This window comes from Larus michahellis, chromosome 8 (assembly GCF_964199755.1).
Source record: "Larus michahellis chromosome 8, bLarMic1.1, whole genome shotgun sequence".
Taxonomy (NCBI): Eukaryota; Metazoa; Chordata; class Aves; order Charadriiformes; family Laridae; genus Larus; species Larus michahellis.
Genome location: NC_133903.1, coordinates 50,297,822 through 50,320,611, shown reverse-complemented (window position 1 = coordinate 50,320,611; position 22,790 = coordinate 50,297,822). Strand labels below are relative to the sequence as shown.

At 40.1% G+C, this 22,790-nt stretch overlaps 1 protein-coding gene across 10 annotated transcripts in view; it reads left to right on the top strand.

Moving 5' to 3' along the window:
- Positions 1-22,790, top strand: part of EPS15 (epidermal growth factor receptor pathway substrate 15) — a 74,484-nt gene that overhangs the window by 17,322 nt on the left and 34,372 nt on the right. For 4 of the 10 annotated variants that reach the window (XM_074596563.1, XM_074596556.1, XM_074596564.1 and 1 more), the window contains exons 1-9: positions 3,773-4,113; positions 12,505-12,546; positions 16,583-16,672; positions 17,005-17,052; positions 18,043-18,138; positions 18,560-18,625; positions 19,071-19,196; positions 19,651-19,710; positions 21,293-21,493. In XM_074596563.1, coding sequence (XP_074452664.1) covers positions 4,003-4,113; positions 12,505-12,546; positions 16,583-16,672; positions 17,005-17,052; positions 18,043-18,138; positions 18,560-18,625; positions 19,071-19,196; positions 19,651-19,710; positions 21,293-21,493 — 840 coding nt within the window. In that variant the 5' untranslated portion in view covers positions 3,773-4,002. Of the gene's footprint in view, positions 1-1,808; positions 1,947-3,772; positions 4,114-4,196; positions 4,454-12,504; positions 12,547-16,582; positions 16,673-17,004; positions 17,053-18,042; positions 18,139-18,559; positions 18,626-19,070; positions 19,197-19,650; positions 19,711-21,292; positions 21,494-22,790 lie in introns of those variants that run through there. The other 6 variants (XM_074596557.1, XM_074596558.1, XM_074596559.1 and 3 more) reach the window with 2 other exon arrangements.

The window sequence follows — 22,790 nt, the reverse complement described above, 5'->3', positions numbered from 1 at the left end:
GCTTTCTGAAACCTGTGCAACATGAGAGTCTGTGTTTACCTGCGAGCCGGTTCCCTTGCATTTCATTCTTTGATCATAGAACAGTAATTCTTTTTTTTTTGCCAGGATTTTCTGTGTTCAGGCATACGGTTCCTTTGTTCCGTGAAACTCAAAATGGTTCAATCCTTCTGACGTTTAGATCCTGGATTCTGTATCTGTAGTACTGGAGCTACTAAAATGCTTTGCACTGAAATTCCAGAAAGATGTATATGTCATTTCATGTTCAGGAATGCAGGAGGCAGGAGTGAGTCATTCCTCTAGTCAGCTTCCCGAGTGTTCATGGGTTGTAATAATACTTTTCCTAGAACGAGCAGAACAAGTCATACTAAACGCCTACGTGTTGTTTTGGAAAAAGAAATAATGGGCTTCCTGCGTGCTGATCCATAATGTAAACAAAGCTATAATAAAGGAAGGGATGGACACTTAGAGATGCTATTTCCAGGGAGACCAGTGGAAATGATTAAAATGTTATTAGCTTTACTAACAAAAATATTTGGTGATCGTAAGAGATTTATAATACACAGAGGTCATTAGTGTCTGATTCTGACTTGTGTAAGGCCTTTCTACACTGTCTTGCTGCAGCAGAGGTCTCAAACTCAAGTCAACTGTACTAGAACAACTCACTTGATACGCTTACGCAGTATCTTACAATGGGGATTTGCACCAAAACGGTTATGCTGCTGCCATTGTAGCTGTACTGGTGCAACTGGTGCAAGCCCCATTCTTCACAAGCCGTTTGGCTGTTTTTTGATTTGATTTATTTGATTTATTAGTAGTCACTTGTTTGTCCAGTGTAGACTTAACCTTGTGCATTGTACTTCTAAAGAAACAATAAAGAACACTGAGATCTGGTACACATTTGCCAAAATGTCAGTACTTAGAGTAATAGAAAATCCTATTATATTTACAAATAATACTGTTCTCTGTGTCCTTTTGGTATCAGAAGTGTCCTGTACTAGAGGATCTTCTTATGACAAATAGATCAACATATAGCAGTTATTACAGAGCAGATTACAGGTAAACACATTTCCTGCAGGGGAATTCACGTTGAATGTGAGAAGATATAAAATGAAACTGTTAATTTTTTACCTAGTTCATTGACCTTTTGACTTTCTTATGTTCTTAACAAGCTTTCCAAAAACCCAGCACATGATCGCACCACCCCTTCAACATTTACACAATTGTCAGAGCAGGAGATACTGCAAAAGGCCAAGATTCATGGGGTCGGCAAAGGGAGAGACACAAAAACAGGGTTTCCACTGACGAGCAAATAAGGGGAGAAGTACATTTACTAACTCCCCCAGTTACAGATTTGAGGAGCTCTTCCACCCTGACCAAGCCCTTGTGAGCTGCTCTTGGCTAAGCCAAGAAAGTATTTGGGGGCACTGGTTTGCAAACCTGCCAAAGGTTTCAGGTAAATTTTAGTAGCCCTGATTTTTCTCTTGACAGAAAATAAGTATGAAGTCCAGTTTTATGACATTTCAGTTCCAGCTTAGAAGCAGAGAGCTGTTTCCTCCTAGGAGCTCTCATTCTAGATTCATACAAATCTGCCGTACAACAGTTCGTTCTCAGCAGGCTGACAAGTGCTGTCGTAATTATTACAGAGATGTCTGAGGCCGTGAGCTGGTTGTTTTAACTCAGGTGGTTGCAGGCATCTGGGATAATATTTGTCTGCAGGAGGCCCAGAACTCTCAACAACAGCAAAGTTTTATGTGACCACACTAATCCAGCATTGATTGAATGGAACTCATTATTATTTTAATTTGCAGGGGCCGCAGTTATTACCTTGAGCGATCCTTGTATGCAGATTGTGGACAGAGTGGTCACGCATGATGACCGTGTGTTTTGAAAGTCCGTCTACCTCTCAGCGGAGCCAGGTGTGCTCTATGCGTGGGTGGGCCATGAAGGTACGTAACCACACTCCTGGCACTGCCGGCTACTTCCTAAGCAGCAAGTGAAGCTCATAGGCAGCTGCTGCTGCTTCTGAGAGCTCAACAGCAGCGTGAAAAGGCTCTGGATCAAGCAGACTGCTGTGAACGTCACAGTTTGAGGGAGGAAAATGTGTTTATTTTCTAACCCAGAGGCTTCAGGAAGGTCAGGGGCAGTCACTGGGCCAGAGCAGAAAGACCTGGACAGCACGTTCTGCTCAGAGAGGACATGGGACATTTAATGTGCTCTGGGTGAGGCTGCCCTGCGTGAAGGGCTCTGTTGGGAGAGGTGAGTACCCTACAAGTCCCTGGTGTTCCTTCACTCTACGCCCTTGTTTCAGTAGCCTCACTGCAGCTGCGGGTCTAGTCCTGGACCAGATGGGAAACACTTGATGCAATACCCAGCAGAGAGAAGGGGAACAGCAGCAAGGACACATCTGCCGAGTCAGACAGCCTGCCCACAAAATCCCGCTCGCAACAGCTCTCAACATCAAGCCTCCAACTCCAGAGCCAGGTCCCATTACCCTGTTTTGCATTTTCCTTCTGTTTACAACAAGAAGACATCAGCTTGGGTGTAACCTCTCTCCTGAGAGGCCACCGCTCTGCTGCCAAGCTGTAGCTGTTCTCCTTGCCCAGGGAGAGGAGACTGAGGGAACGGAAAAACAACTGATGGAGCAAAGGGCATCCACGCGAGATCATGGCAGCTGATAGAAACCCAGGCCATCCAAACCTCTGCTGAGGGTCCCCCCAAATACTAATGGGTTCAAATACTGCTGTCCCCAGGAGACACAGCTGTAGTTTTACAGTCTTCTGCTTTAATTTCCAAGTATTAATTATTGTGGGATAGTGTTCCAATTTTAATCAAAGAAGAAAAAAATCAACCTAGAAATATAGCCTGTGCTATTTTCTAGGGATTTTACTTAGGAGGAAATGAGCGTCACGTGGAGTAGAGGTGTGACAGTGAGTATGTCAACGATGTGAATATTTTTATGTATCTATTCTGTTTGCTTTTTATATTCTTCCCTTCCATATCTTCTTTTTCTTGCTGAAACAATGACTGAGAAACAGGTTGGTGAAGCAGAGCTTCTATAAAACCTTTCTCAGAGGATAGGTGGGAAGGAGGGATCCCACGCGTTTCATGACAGATGATGAGAAATAGCAGCCCAGGATGACTGCCAGCTGAGCAATCCTGGGATGCAGAGGTGGGGCACCAGTGTCAGCACAAGCAGGAAACAGAGTTGAAGAGGACAAAAAAAAATGCAGAGTGGTGGAGAATTAAGCACAGAGAAATAGGAATCTTTCTGATAATCGAGTATGACTCCGGGTGATTTCCTCTTATCGGTCCGAATGTGCACTTCAAGTTTAAAATCCATCTTGGGGTAAAGTAAAAAAATAGGAATTATTTCTCTCCACGTTCAGTGGCTGACGTGTGATGTGGTAGTGCAAAGAGCTCGGAATAGCAGTTGAAATCGCTGGTGTGTGGGCGGGAGCGGGTACAGGAGGACCAGCTTGTGCTCTCCTCTGCCCTGGCTCTCCTGCGGCAGAGGGAGATTTGCCAGATTCAGCTAGAGCAGGAGAAGGAGCAGGAGAATGAGCGGGGACAGGAATATGGCTTTCAGCCTGTTTGTGCATGATTGTTTCTCACGGGTTAGGAGAACATGGGGCAGTTTCCTTCCCACTCCAGCATGCTCCTCGTTTCTCTTGCTGCCTGCTATCTAATGGTTTCTCCTGTCGTAAGGGTTGCTTGTCCCCTTTCTTCTCCTTTTCCCCCCCAGAAGACCTGCTGTTCCCTGCAGCGTTCCACCGAGCACAAACAGCCTGACGGGGAGGAGGATGTTCACAACCAGCAGTTGCCTGGGCGGGCAGATAATTTCCTGTGAGGGGAGAGAGGTCTGGGGGAGAGACTGCGCCCGGGGCTGCCCCTCGCTGGTGCTGAGCCAGGAGAGGACATGTCGGGTCAGGACGTCCTGCCGGGCTCAGCCCCGCTTCCTCCCGGGCCCTCTGCCCAGTTCTGTTGCAACCAAGCCCAGACCTGATGCACCTCCTGTTCGGGGACTTCCCCCACTTGTGTCATGACTCGGCCGGGGGACTGTCACCGTGCAAAATGCTCGAAGCACCTACAGCAGGAGCAGGGCCAACCGAGAAGGTGAGGGAAAGGCTGGTCCCCGGGAGCGGGCACGTCGGCCATCGTGTCAGTCCAACAACTCCGGCTCCGCGTTTTTATTGCAGCTGCCTCGAGTGGGCTCCGACTCCGGCGCGCCCGCTCCGGCGCCCGGTTTTGCTTGCGGCTGCCGGAGGAGGCTCAGGCTCAGGCTCCGGCTCCGGCCGGGCCGGGCGGGCGCTGATCCGGTGCCGGGTTTTGACCGGTGCCGGCTGGGGAAGTTGCTGAAGTTGTGCCGCCAGTGGCGGGGCCGCGGCGCGTCCTTCCTGCGGCCCGGCCGGTGCATGATGGAAGCAGCATGGCCGCCCACCTCTCCCTCACACAGGTACCAACCGACCCGCCGCCTCCCCGCCTGGAGCGGACTCGCGGCGCTGGGGGTGTGGGGGGGTCGGGACCGAAGCGGGGCCTGAGGGTGGCGGGGGCCGCCTGGACGCCGGCGGGGAGCGGCTGGGTGCTGCCCGCCGGGCTTTGTGTGGCCGCCGCCGCCCTAACGGCCGCCGGCGCTGTCAGGTGGCGGCTGAGGCGCGGCGGGGGCCGGGGGTGGTGGCCTGTGGGGGGAGCCCCGAGCCGCGACCCCGGGCCTGAAGCGAGATGCCGGCCGGCCGCAGGTGCCTCCGCCCCGGCGCTGGGTGGGGGGACCCGGCCTGCCGGGGAGGGCAGCGCCGCCGAGGTCTGGGCTGCGGCGGCTGTAATCGCGGTCGGTCTTTTGTCTTCTATAAAGACACAGGTTTAAACAACAACAGAAAAAACCCCAACCCGCCCCGTAGGTTTTTGAAGGCAGGTGGTGAAGCGGGAGGCGAGGGGAGGGTTGGAAAGGCGATAGCCCGGGGTCAGGTAACTCGGTGGGGGCCCGGCCTCCCCGCCCCGGGCGAGCGAGCGGGCAGCGGGCGAGGTCAGCTCGTAAGGGAGGGCTCGGTGTCTTGCTTTAACAGAAACTTAACTCCACAGATATTGCTTGGAAGCCACTTTACCTTTTTTTTCTGGTGGGCCCCGTGGTGTGGGGACACCATTTTTGTGTACGGCCTGGACAGGTGCCTCATAGCGAAGAGCTTTGCGCGTCTTAAAACTTGGAGAAATCTTGGCACCATTTGGTGCTCCGTTGATCTCACTTTGCCTAAATCTTTCTTGCTTGCATTATTTTCCTGGTGGTGGTAGAATTGCCCCATGCTGTTGGGATTACTTCTTGTTCTCTAGAGATTTGATAGCTAATAAACTTCACTTTTGGGTACATTTTTATTTCATTTATCAGGGACATGAGAAATTTGCATTCCTGCCTGACATAAACCTGAGACGGGGCCTGTTGGTGCACATGCTCCTGGCTTGGGATGCTTCTATCCGATAATCGACTGTCATAATTACAGAAGTAAGGCTGGTAAATAAGCATGAATCACTTAAGCACATATAAGTAAACTTAAAAAGTTGTCAGCAAGACTACTCAATTTGCAGTTACTTATGTAGTTGACTTTTGAGAAAATCATCAACTATTGCAAGGAAAAAAAAAGGAGTGAAAAAGAAGTTCAGTAAAAAGATGAATTTCAAATATGTGCAGAAAACAAATGTGTCTTTAAAGGTCTACAGATACGTAGTTATGAAGTAGTGCTTTCTGTGAAAGATTGCTTTAATATTAACGATGTTAGGTTAGCCTTTTCTGTGTCTCTTTTTCAGCAGCCTTCAAGCAAAAGAGAAAAGTTTTAAACATCCTCTTACTGAAGAGGAAAAAACTTTTTGTAGACTAGTAGCCTTAATTCTGTTGATTTAAAGGCATGGGCTATTCTGGGTCTCTATTTGGAGAGAGGGGAGGAGTATCTGCTCTAGTGCATTCTAAAGCAAGACATTATTGCTTACAGGCTGTGTAATCCTTTCATTCTAGAATTTATTTACTTTTTTGGTCACATGGAAGGGGGACTAAATACAAATGTGATAATGTTGACAGAAGCAGAAAAATCAACAGTATCCTTAAAACCATTGTGATTACAGCTTACATCAGTGGTTAAATTGAGGAAGCTATTTCTGTTGTTGTTGACCGCTTGTGTGGGGGTGGTTTTTTTTTTTTGTTTGTTTGGTTTTTTTGTGTTGCATAAGAATCATCTTAGAAAGTCCAGCAATCCTAAGGATAATTTCTTCAATGTAGGTTCTAACTTCTGAAATTTCAGGGTTATGAAAAGTTGTAAGAAATCGTTAAGTGTTCTAAATCTGTTTAGATGAGCATGAGGAAGTGAAAATGACAGTACCCAGGTTGTGTGTGTGGGGGTGGTGGGTGTGTGTGGTGTACAGTTACTTGCTGCAGTTAGATCAGTTAGTAACACCAGCAATAAAAAGTATGCAGATCAGTACTTCCTGTGGTAGACCATGTGCAGAGAGTAAGAGGCATATTGACCGGCCGGCAAGCTCACGATTGTGTCAGATTTTCTTTTCTCCTTCCCATGTTTGGTTTGACTGTGATTTAACATAGCTAGGAAGTTGTGTATTTCCAAATGAAACTAGGGTATTTTCAGATGACTTTGCAGCTGCAGTGTCTCAGAGGGCTGGGCATCCTTTATTTGAATATCAAAGCTCTGTTTAAGTAATTTGAAACTTTTTGGTGCTAATTATATTTTTTTGGCTGATTAGTAAAAATATTTCAGACCTGTGTAGCTGTAGTGGAATTTATTTCACCACGTATGCTTGAAAGAGTGTTGCAAACTGAAGGTGATTATCTCCCTCTCGTTCCCCCAATTTAGTAATATAATAATCTGAAGTATCTTTTATCTCCCCATTTTGAACTCATTCTGCAACATCTTGTTGCCACTTGCTTTTGCTCACCAAGCATTATGGTCTGAGCATAACTGTGAATTTCATAGGGAACTTCTAAGGAAACTTCTACCAAGTGAATGTTTTGTTGTGGTCGCCTTTAGTTTGGAAACAATCTAGCAACATCAATGAGAAGGAACTGTTCCTATCTTGCAAATTGTCATCTGTTGTTGGAAAACTCAAATTAATCTGTAGCCAATATGAGGAGTTGCATTTTTGCCTTCCAAGGATGGTCGGTTATCTGGCCTGCTTAATTTAGGGAATTTACGGAGGAAGAAAGAACAGAAATCTGAAGATACAGAAAATCTGCATCTTGAGAGTGGGGAAGATGTGTTTGTTGAAAACTGATGTAATACAGACATTCAAAGACTTCTTGTTGCTCTTGAAAATTGAACTTGTGGTTTATTCTGGAAAAAACGCCTATGTGTGATGGAGGAGGAAACTCACTGTTTGGAGTAGGACTGTACAGAAACACCCAGGCAGAATGAGAAGATAACTTTTTGTGTGTGTTTTCCTGATATCATGAAAATATTTTTGTGGAAAATGTGCTAGTCATCTTAAAAAGTAGTTGTAGGCTGCTTTGGTAAACAAGACAAAGTCATGCAATATCGGTTTGTATCCTAATTATCTTCAAGTCTCAGTTTGAACTTCGGTATTGTGTCACAGAGTCCAGAATGCTGTGGGTTATTGTCAAAGGGAAGCATTCAATATTACAACTGAGGCTAAGCTAGATAGATACCTGTCTAGTGCAGTCATTGCCAGGATTCACATCTTGTTACTGGAATACTATAGGTATTTCACATCCCGTGTATGAGTGACGCTCTCATAGTAATATATACAGTATCTGCAATGTAGAGCCAAAGCTTTAGACGTCTCTGGCAACCTTGCAAACTTCTGATTTTTTTTTTTTTTTTTTTGTTTGTAAGACAGCAACAAAATGATAAAACTAAGATCTTTGTTGTTTTATCAAAGTGAGAGATCTGTTGTTCCTCTTTCTGTCCTCCATGAAAGATGAGGAAAACTGAGTTATGCATGTATGTGTGTTTAAACTTGCGTATATTGGAGGCTGACTGCTCCTAAAGCAGATAGAACTTCATTTTTTTTAGTTGATATTGCATTAACTGTGCTAGAGAATAGCTGCATCTAAAAAGGCAGTGGAGTACTCTTTCATGTTACACAGGCTTTGTTCAGTACTGACTGGAAGATGGTGGAGGTTTCCTGTAGCGATTTGAAAATTAAATCGAACCGTTCTTCATTACGCAGTGACAGACATCTATGCAGAGAGAAGATGGCAGAGTTTCTGTGCATGCTTCAGCTGTTCAGTGGGAATGAAAGTGCTGAATTTTGAAGTACTTGGTAGTATTTGTATATAAATCTATAATAAATGTTTTCTATCTTTACTTTTGTTATTGCTGTAGGAGACGTGCTTGGTTATAGAATGGAAAGTAGTGGAAGGCTTTACCATGAAACCCTTCAGATCAGACAGTAAAGCGATAGGGGAGAAAGACAAGTTGATTATTGTTTGAAAAGGGCATTGTAAGAAAACCAGCTTACCTTAAACTTACCTGCTTTTTGGCTGGTTGGCTTTTTTTTTTTCCTTACTGATCTATCTCCTATTTGTAATCCTAGCTGTACTGTGACCAGGCTACCTACCCACTGCTGTAGAAGGGGTTCCAAGTAGGATAGTCGCTGGTACTTACAGTTGTCTCTTTTGTATTAATTTCATACCATTGTCAAACTTGAGGAGGAGCTGCACCAGGAAGAGCACTGAGAGGAACTGCTTGCATTTTATTCCTCCTTTCCTTCCCTTCTTATCTTCTTGGAAATAGAGAGCTGGGATTCTTGAAGTTTTTTAGAGGAACAGCTTTTTTTCCATACTGAGTCCTTTTGGGAACCAGAAAACAGCAAAGGAATGGTTACACTTTTACATTTGTGCCGTTTGGCCTGGAAGCTCTTAAAATTAATTCTAGAGCTTTGCATCATGATAGAATACAGCATTTTGGATTTTAATCAAGATAGAAGGGGAGAAGCAAGCTATTCTATCTCATTTGGGTTGGAGGGGACAGTTATTTTTGTCTCAATGGACAGCTTTAGTTTGGTTGGGTTTTAAATGTTTTTGCACGAAGTAAAGTTGGGGATGGATGGGGTGGACAGACTGGTAGTAGTATGTCATTACACCTAAATGTGAGTGTGCCAGAGGGATGAAAACATTGGGATATAAAGGCTTGATTGACAGAAGATGAAGACGATGGGTGTCCCTGAAGGTGTTTATGGCCTAGGTTAATATTCTAAAGTTCATAGGTTTGCAACAAAGGTTATAATTATGAGAGCAGATGTTACTCTTAAAGCGATAAACTTTTAAATGGAATCATAATGTATTTCTGTTTTTGTACGCTGTGGAATCTGACCTTTTCTCCCTTACTCTTTTTGCATTGAAACCAAATTGAATTTACTCTATGCAATTGGTTGTTACCAGTCCCGCAAAAAGAATTGTGCCAGGTAGATTCTACAGCAGCTTTTTGAAAGATGTTGAACAGGTTGGGTTTTTTTCTTTATATCCCGGAAGATCAAGAATATCCTAGACTGTATTTGTATCTTGTTTTATTGTGGGGTATGCTTTGAAGGAAAAACAAGTCTGTTATGAGTAAAATAGCCTAGGAATTTTTTTTACTACTGTTGTTCTATTTGGCATCACAGGAAATTCCAGTTATTGCAGTGATGCTGGTGTTAAAATGAATATTGGAAACACTAATGAAATAAATTAGAATTACTGGCTCGTACTTGATAAGTACTGAATGAAAGGATTGTTTTGCACTTAGTGTTTTCAGTGCAGGACTTCAACACGGTTTTTCCTGTCCAGGAGTGACAATGATCAATTTGGCTGTAATAATGAGACATTTGGCTGAACAAAGGGTGATACTGGGCAAGAGGGATGTTGCGTGAGAATTGATACTTCTAGCATATGCGCTGGCCAATTCTAGTCTAGTTTTCTGCTCATAGTTTTAATTTGGCTTTGTGCCTGTACTTTTACATTATAATGAAGTAATACTGAGTAAGTAAAATACTTGAATGTTTAGGAGAACTACACCTCTAGATTGCTGTTCAGAGTGTTCATAGGTACAGCATTTGGGGTTTAGTTAAGAAAATATAGTATGCTTTGGAGCATGCTGGAAAGTGATTGAAAGTGTTGTTAGTTATATTGGTGTTATGGTAGTCAGGGGTCTAGGAAAACTTGACTATGTTTCATCAGGCTATTTTAAGGGATGTGTAAATGCCTGCTTAGCTGGTGGTTGAAATAATAAAAGTCTTTGGGTACCAGGGCAAAGTCAGAGCAAGGTTAAGGTATATAAGTGGATGTATTGCAGTGAATACCAATGATGGTTTCCCAGCTGTCCTGGTTTCATCTGGGAGAGAGTTAATTTTCTTGTAGTTACTGTATTTCAGATTGGTACAAAAGGAGTGTCATTAATACGTATTATTTTAGTTGTTGCCAGTTGATGTTTATAGTTTTCAAGGACTTTTTTCAGCTTCCCATAGAAGCTGAGAAGAAGCCTAGACAGATCGATGGAATGGCCAATGGAATATTCCGTATCATAGTCATCATGTTGGGTATATAAATGGCGTTGGCCGGGGAGTGGGTACTCACGATCACTGCTCGGGATGGTGCCAGTTCACTGGGTGGTGTGTTGTTATTATTTTTATTTTCCTTTTCTGATATTGTTCTATTAAACTGTCTACATCTCAACCCATGAGACCTTTTTTTTTTTTTTCTGTTCCCCCTCATTCTTCCCTCTTATCCCTACCTTTCTGGGGATAAGTGAAGGTGGGTGAGCAACTGCTGGCCCTAGCTGCTAGCTGGGGTTAAACCACGACACCAGCTGTTGTAATTTTTGCTATGTGAGAGGTATTTCCCACCCATCCCCCAACAAACAAACAAAAACTCACCATCTCCTGCACTCCTCCTCCCCCCCGCCCCGAAAAAAAACCCAACAACCCAAAACCAAACAAATTAAACCAAAACAAAAAACCCCTAGGGAATCAGAAATGCCTTGTGACTCACAGAAGAAACTGAGTGTCTCTGGGACAGAGTACTTGCTGAATAAGCAGATGTCAAGTTCCGAATGAAAGTTCTCCTGTTATTTCTGGCTGTTCTCTATAATTTGTCTTTCAGGATGTTCTGGTGATACTGCACACTTTCTGTAGTTGAACAGGATCGCACTAAACCCCTGATTTCTACCAATCTTCCAATTAATGTTCTTTGATAATCGACGCCTGCGAACATCTAAGTGCTTAGCCAAAAGAGCAACTGTATTAGTTGTTGCTATAGGAAAACATATGTGGTTTTATTTAAACTGTCACCATTTATACAGACTGTATTAAAGTGTTATCCACAACTGTATGATTGATGACAACTTCTAGAATGCTGTTGGTTTCCATATTTCAATGCAAACTTCTAAATTTTAAAGCTGAAGAAGCTACCTTGTTTAGATTCAGCTTGTACAAAGGTCTGTAAATCCTGGGGTTTAAGATTATATATCCCTTAAGGAAGAGAATTCAATTTTTTTGATGATATTCAAAATCATGTGTTTTGGGGTTTGTTGGGCTTTTTTAGTATGTGTTGTGTAATTAACTTGTATCATTCTCAGTTGTTCTAGCTGGGTTTGTGAGGGCAACATGCTACGATAATTCTAGGGTTATAGTCTGCATAAATGCACCCAGTCATGCACAGTCTTTGGTTTAGGCAATATGCACTTCGTGAAAATAGTATCCAACTTGGTACCTGTTTTTATGCCGAGGAAGAGAGGTAACCCCAACAATACATTTCTTGGGAATCCTTTGGACAAGGGTATTTGGTGTAGACGAGGAGAATAAGTTTTGCATGACTTCAGATCTTGGTCTTTTTTAGAGTTTCTAAGAATGGTTTAAGATTAAATTTGTAAAGGAAGGGCCTTTTCTAAAGAAGCTGTTTTATCCTTGTCCACCTAAGTTTAGGTGAGCACTGAATAGTAGATGGCAGTGGAATTAAGGCAAAAGTTATCTCTGTTAAGGATTCAAGTTACAAAAAACTAAGTTAAAATATTACTTTTTTTATGTTGCGCCATTGCCGTGGATTTAGTTGTGAATCCAGGAGTTAATTTGGGTATCTGAAAATTTTACAGGCTCATTGCATATGTCACTAAATTTTAAAGAATGATGCAGTGGATAACGAAATAAAATTATATTGTTTTGTAATCATCAGGTTACAAAACAATAGATAGCCAGTATTGTTTCAGGTTTCTTCTGTTGCCTATAGATGATCTTGCCTAAGAATTCTTGTTTCACACTGCCTAGCCTGGTGACCTGTCTGATCGTAATCTGATAGTGGTTAGTATCACCAACTTCAAAACAATAATTTAGTCTTCTGAAAGTTGCAGCATGAAGAGCTGTCATAGTCCTCATCATTTTACAGAATAAATAGAATTATATAAATGCTTAATGCTTCTTTGAAGAGCAGTAAAAAGTGTTTTCTATCTTTATTTATCCAGGGAGAGGGGAATTGAAATATGGATCCTTAGGGTTAACTTTCTCTCTCTCTCTCTTTGGCAGCTATCGAGTGCAAATCCTGTGTATGAGAAATTCTACCGACAGGTATGTGTATTCTTGTTGAGAGAAAAAACTGTATTTTGTATTTTAAAGACAGAATATTCTTTTGCTGTAGACTTCAGCATGGTCAATAGTGTGTAAACAAAGTTCAAGGAAAATTATCCTGCTTGAAAATCTGTTTTTATAGTAACTAACACTTAGGTCTGAGCTATATCAGTATAAAGGTAATATTGGTTGTAAGATGACTTATTTAATTTGCTAGGAAACTGCCAGGTATGTATGACATGCATCACTTTACAGTTACAAGAGTGTTAGCTCTTGGAATTAAGTAAATTCTTGTGAAATACTGTATTGCCGTGTTCTTTGTTACATTTTACAAGTGAAGCTGAATTTCCTGCGTCTGTAGTGCAGCTTGTGTTATGTAAGACTTGCATCTCTCTCGGAGTTTCCCCGGAGATTCTTACAGGATGCTGCAAGGAGTGAAATTTGGATGGAAGACCACTGAATGCCAAAAGAACGCGTGTAGTTATTGCAGCTTCGCTCAACAGACACAAATCTTTTGACTTTTTATAAAGAAAAAAAAAAAAAAAAGAAAAAAAAACCCTCAACAACAAAAAAAACCCCACACAAATTTCATCTATCATCTGTCTTTTATATTTAGGCCCAGCAAAAATAAGGTGTATTAATTCCTATATATACAGCTTTTTTGAAAAGCAGTATTTGTTTCAGCTACTCTATAATAGCAATATTTTGTATCATGCATTATATATGTTATTGTACAAACATAGGTATGTGAAAACTTTTAAGGAAACGTAAACTAAAGGAATGACTGTATAAAACAATTTAAAATAGATTTTATGGTTTTCTTTAATAGAAAGACCTGATGAGTAATTGATGAACCCTGTAAAAAATCCAACCTTATAGGAAGTGGCTTTTTCGTTTGTGCAACTGATAACATTCCTGTCTGTCTGTCCTAAGACAGGATATAGTTTATACGACCTCTTCATTTTTTGGCTGTCGGCATTAGAATGTAAGCTTATCTGCTCGGGAAGAGAGAAAACCGTGATTTCTATCCACGCTCTGTTTTTGGATTGTGCTTAGAGGATTAGTCCTGTTATCAAGTGCATAAAACAGCAGTTAAAGTGTATCAGCATACGGTGCCTGAAAAGTTTGAGGTTTCTATTTTACTTTAACACGGGTTTTTCTTCGCTGCAGGAGAGTAGCGGTTTTGAAATTGCTAAACAAGAAGAGAGAATTTACCTTTATATAATTTTGGATGGTTCTTGAAGGTTGAAGGAGATATTATTACCCTCACAAAGTTTTCCTTCAGTCTGATGGACAAATCCACTGTGTGTCTGTCTCTAGACATTGCATTAAAAGCCTTAGGAGAATCCCATATTATGGTGATCGTTACAAGGTCACAAGAAAAGGCAAGGAACTCAGTTTTTTGCATGTTAGGTTTCCTAGCTCAATGCTACTATCACTGCTATGTATCATCTTTGTCACCTACCTGTTTGTCTCTTCCTCTTGATTGCAATTGCGTAACCACTGAAGTGTGACGCAGGAAGGTGGATAAAGAAACTGAATTTAAGCACGAATGTGATACTGGTTCCTAAATCACTTGGCATCTTGCGTTTGTTGGAATGTGTAGCCTAGTGAAACTGGAGCACTATTTGTTGTCCAGCAGTCTCAGTAGTATACAGGAATGGGGATTCCTTCAACGTGATGTTGCTGTTAGTGAAGTTGTGCCAATGGATTTGTTTTCCAGAGGATTAATTTTCTGACTTGCTCAGCCAAACTCTTTTGTGCAAGCATTTCTCCTCAAGAGTAGCTTTCGAATGTACTGTGTCTAAAGACTTTCGGTTGTACTAGATAATTTTTTCCTTCCCTCCCTTAGATAAGGAGATGTCAGCTTTCAGAATAGAAATGTCAGGAAGACATTTCCCGCTTTGTCCTATGATGCTAGTAGAGCATGTTTTTATTCTTTTGTACCAGAAGCACTTCAGAGTGTTCCATGCAACTTGAGTATAAGTTTATCATCTGAAATAGCCCTGATGCCTAGTACACTTACAGATCTATCACAAACTTAAACTAATTCATCTGGCATAACGTGTTGTGAAACGGGTATAAATCCTGGGCTTTGTACAATGCGTTTGAAACCTTAACCTTTCAATAGGGACACTTTTCTTTCAAAGAAACGTTTTTCTGTTTAACCTTTTCTAGACTGACTCTCACAACAGGCTGAGGTTAAAGGATAGATTTAAATACATGTGATGAAGTGGTAGGAAATGACTTAATTGGGTTATGCAGTATAGCCAGTAAGCAGCATAAAGTCTTGATGAATCCTGAGCTGCAGTACTTCTCACTGTTACCTTGTGACCTCATGACATTAGATGTATGTTTTTAACTTTTAATCATTTCTGGCTCTACAAAAGACAACTTGCAAAAAGAGAGTTGTTGGCCATTTCAGCTATGAAAACTGCTTTTTGCACATCAGAGAAAAAGCTCTACCAAGTTGGTGTGTAGCTGACAAATACCAGTGATCTCAGTGCAATAATCAAACATAAGCCAATCTCCTGCACTGCTTAGTAAGTACCCCCATTCCAGCATGCAAAACCAGATAAAGGAATTGAAATCAGCCCTTTTAAAAAATACTTACTAAAATTTGGGGAATTAGTTGCACAAAAAGAAACTGTATCCATATTGGTTTAAATAAGAATGCTGCTTAAATCCTTTTAAAGTCACCTTCCTCTGGGTTGTAGGTGAGGAAGTGGAAAATAAATACAGCTGATACTGTGTTGCTTTGACTTTTCCGAAAGAGTAGAGAAGTCCTAGGCTGGAAGTTTTCTGCCTGGGTGCCAAAATTACTGTGCTTATGTGGAAGGTCAGCCCTGCTAACTAAAACCGGTATTTGATGCAGTGTCTTGGCAACTTTTTGCCTATAATATGAACAGCTCTCTCATACAGACTGAATTAGATACTTTAAAAATCTGAAAAGGAGGCTACAAGGCTGTAGTGTTTGTGATTTTTATTGCCTTGACCAGGGAACCCTCAATTAGAGGAAACAGTCTCTCCTAATTAAAATCATATTAGTTGTGTTGAAAATAAAAGATGTTTTCACTTTTGTATTAAATGATGCTTTTGGGATTATTTTCACTTTTAGAAGCAGAAGTGTCTACAGACAACCTTCGTATGCTGCAGCATGCTTTCCAAATGATAAATTCTTCGCGGTCTTTCGCTAGTTAGCTCTAAACCCATCTTTGGGAGCTGTTTGCTTTCGGCACTTCGCGTGTGCTGCACCCATGAACTTGGAAGGTTGATCTTACGTTCCAAACAAAATATTGAATATAGTCTTTGTTTCAACACAAAGCTATGAGACTGTAAATGATGCAATACGTCATCATCAAGTGTTTTCTGTATCTTCCCAAGCTTTCTGTTCTCTCTGAAGCACTAGTTTTCACTAGGCATTCTCAGGCGATTTCAGAGACAGCCATGAGGACTCAGTGTTCAGCAAGTGCTCAAAAAGCGTTGATCTTCAAAAGGGGATACTGGGAAACCTAATGCTAGTATCAAGTTATTTTTTCTGTGCATGTGCTTCAGTTTTCCATGCATGCTCGTTTATTTGTAGGATTTCAGTTTCGGTTCTCTGTCTCTTTCTCTCCAGGAAGTGTGGAAAGTAAGTGACCTCTGTTGCATCTTTCCTGTCCTTTGAAACGTTTATCATGTTGCAAATTCTTCAGTTTCAGGGCATCTCAGCTGATCATGGATGGGAAGAGCTTGGTTTTCAAGATAGTATTGTATAACTTTTATCTATAAAATGTAAGATACTATCTGAACTTCTAAAGCCTGCCTGTTAATATTAAATCTGGAGCAGCTAGTTCAAAATGTCTTACTTCTAATATTAACATGATTTTTAATGAAAGTGAGCTTTTCTTTTTTTTTTAAAAAAAGTCTGACGATTGTTCTCAAAGTGACTGTGTGAACTCGAGCATTCTTCTTTGCTAGCTTTTTGAGAGCCTATGTAAAGAGTTTGCATCAGTTCAAAAGCTGGTTTGTCACGTGAGGTTTTTTCTCTCCCCAGGTTGATTCTGCTAATGCAGGAAGAGTGTTAGCTTCTGACGCAGCTGTTTTCTTGAAAAAGTCTGGATTGACCGATTTGGTACTTGGAAAGGTATTTAATGACAATTATTTAATTATCCTGTCTCTTGCTTCAGTTAGTATCCTGTGTAAATTAAAATACTTAGTGGTACTACAGGATACGTGATCTTCCCTAATGTGTTTTCAGTTGTGCCATCCAATAGTTTCCAACTTCAGTATCCTTGCTTATTCTGCTGTGTATGTAGCTTATGGTCTAAATCAAAACAATATTTAAATTTTTCATCATAAATAGGTGCTATCGTGAACTGTGGACTTTCATCCAAGAATGCATTGTTAAGTGAAGTGGGAAATTGCCAGCTTGCTCTCAGTGCTGTGAAACACTTTGTGTCTATTTTTATGTTTTAGATTTGGGACTTGGCTGATACTGATGGCAAAGGTATCCTGAGTAAACAGGTATGATTATTTATATGATGTACAAGGTTACTCTAACTGTTAGCAAGCCTTGAACTAAGATAACAGTTAAGATTTCTGGTTCAGGAAAGCAGTTTTTCTAACTGATTTTTTTTTTAGATTTTTCTAGTTGGAACTAGTTACATACTTCCCACCGTAGTTTAAGCTACAATAAATTAAGTAGCCTTCAGCTACCTCATCAGTTTTTCTTCTGTATAGCTGTGTAATACAATATACTGAGAGGTAATTTAAGGGTTAATGTACTGTATTTACTGTAAAGGTGACTTTTCCTGTTAATCTTGGAGGACACAATGCAGAAATTAAAATTCTAGTAAAATCTTCAGAATTTTTTTCAGAATTTATCTAATTTAGGTGGACTTGACATTAGCACATTCTGGTTGGAGTTGTTCTTCCAAAGTTGTAGTGATAAGCAGTATGACAGTCAGACTTCCGTATCAGTGGTGCTACTGAAAAGCTCTAATGTGTGTTGCTGTTTGGTTTGTAGTATGGTTACTTAAACAGCAGCCTGTGGAGAGCTAGCTGCTTCATCCCATGGTAGGAAAAGGGGGAGCTTGTAGCATCTACCAAACTTTTTTTTTCTTCCCCAGACTTCTTTTGGTTCATTTTTCTAAGGTGCTGTACCTTTCTTTCCTCCCTGTCCATCAGCTGCCACCTTTGGGATCAACTCAGTTCTTCCAAGAGTAACTGTAATGGCTACTTTAAATTTTCACTGCTCTGGCACAGAAGAACTGAGTGCTGAGAACTGACCACATTAACCAGGAGGTTACTAAATGCTTGGAGCCAGTAATTACAAACTTTGCCTCACTGGTGGAATTCAGCAGTTGCTGACTGCTGCTTTCGGTCACTTTGTGACTGCCTTTGAAGCCGTTTGCAACCCTTTGTATTTATAGCAATATTAGAAAAGCTCTTAATTCTTCTGAAATTTGAGTATTTTCACATAATAAATCCTTTAAAATTTCATTTTTCCTGTAGGAATTTTTTGTGGCTTTACGACTTGTAGCATGTGCACAGAATGGACTGGATGTTTCCCTGAGTAGTCTTAATTTGCCTGTTCCTCCACCAAGATTTGTAAGATTTCTTTTTTAATTGAACATATCAACTCATTAATAAGAACTGTTTTTAAGTAAACAATTAGGAAGTTTTGGTATAAATACTAAACACTTCTGAAAGTGATGTTGTAGGGCAATAGGGCCCTACAATAGGGGAAAATTAAGCAGTGCGGAATAAGAATGTACATGATCTAGTGGGGATTTGAATATACAATTGTGTTTAATTTGAATATAAATGGTATTTGTTCTATTAGTGTTGTCCTTAACGGAAGAAACATTTTAAATTTCTTATCTAAATTTTGGTATCCTTAACTAAGGTAGGAGTGACTAAAATGCAGTTCTGGCTTTGAGAAGGAGCACCTTCTCAAATAAGGGAGTGGTTTTGCAAGGTCAGAACCATGTCTTTTTTTAATGTGCGTTTATCTCCTGTTTTTCTTTAGACTGATACTAATAGTCCTTTGCTACTCAGTGGAACAGCATCAAGTGATGTACCGTGGGCTGTTAAGGTAAGCTAAAGATGAGGGTGTTACCCAGGACTATGAGATGGTTTACAAGGAAACATAAGTCTGTTTGAGAAAAATATAATGCTATTGATAGCTATAGTTTGTAAAGTATGATAAATCATCATTCATTTCGAATCTGTAATTGGGCTAGTAGACTTAATTGGATAAAACCACTTGTGCCTTGGGAAATCTCTTCACGTTTAGATATTTGATTTATTGGGAATAGTTACCTGAAGCCATGAAAATAATTGAAGAATAAATCGCACTGGGGTTTAGATGAGTCTCTAGCTGGCTTAGAAATAGTATCTTTTTCATATGTTCTTTTAAGCAACAGGAATTGCAGTCTGTGTGTTTCCAGTTGTAACTTAAAAAAAAAAAGTTATTACTTTTGAACTTAGGCTACAAGTGTGATCGTTTCCATAAGTAATATTTTATTCTGTCCCTGCAGCTGGAAGACAAGGCTAAGTATGATGCTATTTTTGACAGCCTAAATCCTGTGAATGGACTGTTGTCAGGTGATAAGGTGAAACCTGTACTCCTTAATTCAAAACTGCCAGTGGATATCTTAGGACGAGTAAGAATATCTTTCTACTTAATTGTTAATTCACAAATACACTCAGCAGTATCTGTTTTTCAAATTGAAGACTTGTAGTAATAAGCCTAACTATTAAATACTATCTTGTGGAGTGGCTACACATGTGTAACTCTTTAAATGGTAAAAAAAAAAAAAAAAAAAAAATCTTTTCATATTTCGCTAGATTGCCGCTTACCACAGTGTATCAGTTATGTGTACTCTTTAACACATGGTTTAGAGAAGGGTGCCATTAGTGAACTCTGTCTCCAACTTAAGAATCTCTCTTCTTTTACGTGGTTTACATAAATATGTTGCTCACTGAAAACTAATACTGTTAATAGAACTTAGGATATGGTGGAAGGAGGCTGTTCTCACATTTGTTTTTAATGAGGTTTTAAATAGGAAACTGATGCAGTTCAGGCAAACATCCTTATATTCTGCTTTTTGTTGGTAGGTATGGGAATTGAGTGATATTGACCGTGATGGAATGTTGGATCGAGATGAGTTTGCAGTCGTAAGTACCTTCTGCCTCTTGGGATTTTGAAAGCCTAATGGCAGAGGTTTAAAATAGATGCATTGTGTATTAGTTTCTGATTGTTTGTATAGTTTGTTTATTGCCTTTATTCAGGGACCTTAATCAAGTTTTAGTACTAGTTAATGTTTCTGTCAGTTTATTGGATGTCTCTCACAGCAGTAACCTTCTTTATAGGCTAAAACAGCCGTTAAAAACTTATACCTGTGATCTGCTGTCCCACTAGAGACTGAGGGTTTTCACTGAATAAGTTTTACCTTCACCTTCAGTGTTTATAGTACTTGAACGCCTCAAGATACCTTTGAGGAAAATTTTAAAGGAATTACGTATAAATTCTTCAAAAGTTTGTAGCAAGTTAGAATTTTGATACTATTAATGCCAGCAATGATGGAATAATGTAAGAAGTGGTAAATAAGCTTGACTTCCCCCAAGACATGGCAAGTGAGAAGAGCGTGGGAGGCTCTCGCTTTTGAAGATTGTGTAAGTCTTGAATGTGATAGTAACCATGCATCAAATTTTTCTCAAAAATTTCAGCTTGTTTTTGCATGTATGTGAATTGAGAGGAAGGAATTACGCATTCACTTTGGAGGAAAGGGTTTCATTTTATGTACGGAAATATCAAACCTATCTTTAAACATTTGGAAAAACTAAGAAAATATCTTAGCTGCATTCTGCATTGCAAGAACTTGAAAAAGTGATGTGACCTTCTGTCGTTGGGACGGACTAAAGACAGCCTTTCATTGTAACTTCTAGAAACTAAACTTTTACTCATCCTTTCAGAGTCAAAATTAAAAAATAAAATAACATGAAAATTAAGAATATCTGTGTAATTGTGAAGAAGTGTTGTTATGGACAACATCAGAACCATGCTTTGTGTTTTTTTATAATATAAGTATGATGAATTTACCTTTTTCTGCTGTCCCGTACACTTTGAGAAAGGATAAAAGAGTAAAAATGGTTTCCTTGAATATTGTTCTAGTCATCTTCAGGCATCTATATGCTTCAGTTTCTTTTGAAACCGATTCCTTTAAGACCCTAGTAGTTAACTGTTACTTTATTTCATTTCCTGTGTTTATGCTGTAATTCTTCACACTTTTAGCTTGGAGATCAGAGGATTGATAGGCACTAGGGAAATGTTTGAGATTAAATTAAATTGATAATCTGTAAAGTATTATAAGCCTTCTTTAAGATGCAGTTCTGTGTCTTGAACAACAGTCATAAAATTACTAAAACGTACTACAACAACAGAATAGTCGCTAAGTGGAACAATTCCTGGAAAAATTATTTTAATGTATTGATTAAGCATTTGAAGTGTTCTTTCAAATAAAGTTCTACAAGTGGTGGTACAAGCTTGGTAATATTTAGGAGAATCGCTTTAATGTTCTGCAGAAGAATGTAGTAATGATAAACACAGAAGGGGATAAGCTGCAGTTCAGTTGAGGGGGCTTATAAAAGAGAAGCATAATGGAAAAAATGCCACAAATTTATTTCTTAACTAATTCTTTAACATATATATATTTATTTATTATATATTTACATCCACACACCTTGTTTTCTTGTTCAGGCCATGTTTTTGGTGTACTGTGCTTTGGAGAAAGAACCAGTGCCTATGTCCTTGCCTGCAGCTTTGGTGCCACCATCCAAGAGAAAACCTGTTAGTGTTCCAGGAACAATGCCATTAATTCCATCTTCAACATCTACCAAAGAATCTCATCAGTCCTTGCCACCTGTAGGCATTTTAGCTGCCAAAACACCATTAACACAGGTACAATTCTGAAGTTACTTGGGGTTAGAAGATTTCTGCTGTTAATGCTGTGCCTTGGAGCCTGCCTGTATGAAGAATCTTGATACAGGTTTTTAGTTTTCCTCTTGGTCTGTTGATTGTTTGATGAATTTGAGAAGGCTGATGGGAAGACCAGGTGGAGAGGTATGAAATTTATCTTGTTCTGCTTTTTCTAGATGTCTTCAAATATAAACAGTTGTATAAAAAAAAATATTATTTGGTAAAGATTTAGAAGATATTTTTCAAATAAATTATTTCAAGGCATCAAGCTCAACTCAATGGTCAAAATATTAAGACAACAGTTTAAAAATGCAGTCCAGGTACACATCTGCGGAACATAAGTCTTCTGGCTGAAGACTGAGTTGAATATAGACAAGTTCTTAAAACAAATTGTAGCAGGGATGTGTGTGCAGTTGTGTGTGTGCAGTTGTATGTGTGCGCATGCATGCAATATGAAGAAGACACTAATGAAAATGGAATAGATAAATGCAAGCAATAGGAACAGGAAACAAAAGGTCTGGCATATCCACCAAAACACATGAGATTTGTTCTGAATGTTTGTTCCAATTATTAAGAAGCTTGATGCCTCCCATTCCCCTCCAGGCATTTTATTTAATCTTGATCATTTTAGAATCCAGAATTTGGGAAATGTCTTTCCAAGTAGATTATAACTTACTTGTTCTATTCAAAATAAGAAAAAAATCGAGAAGGGGATCAAAGGTAAGAACTGTAGTACTTAATGCATGAGATCCTGCGTGGACATGTGTGTACCCATATTTGAGTCATCAATAAGAAACTTGCTTCTTAATTCTGGAGGTGCTGAGGTTTTCATCTGGCAATTTACTTGACTGATGGTTAAGTCTTGCTGTTTGCATTATAAAGCAGTGCCATTCTGGATGAGTGTTTCAGTGTATGTTTTGTGTACAGCACCATTTGGGATTCATCTGCTAAGTGTCCTTGTACGCTGAAATTAATTAGCGTTCATAAGCATGCATCTGAAGCCATTTTCACTCAAAAAAAAAAAACAACCCCAAACATCTTTATGGTAGCTTAGTGTTTGGAAAAATTGCTCAAGTAAGAGAAGCAGCTCTAATTCCTGTCTTTACCTTGATCAGAGGTAAATTCCACAATTTAAAATGTGCCAACTATTAACAGTCTGGGCTTGAGCAGTTCTTCAGTTCCTCCAGCTAAAGCTCTCCAGCTGTGTAAAGAGGAATAAAATTGATAGAGCCAGAGAGTAAGCAGGACTGTGATTGAGCACAGCAGGCTCAACTCCGTG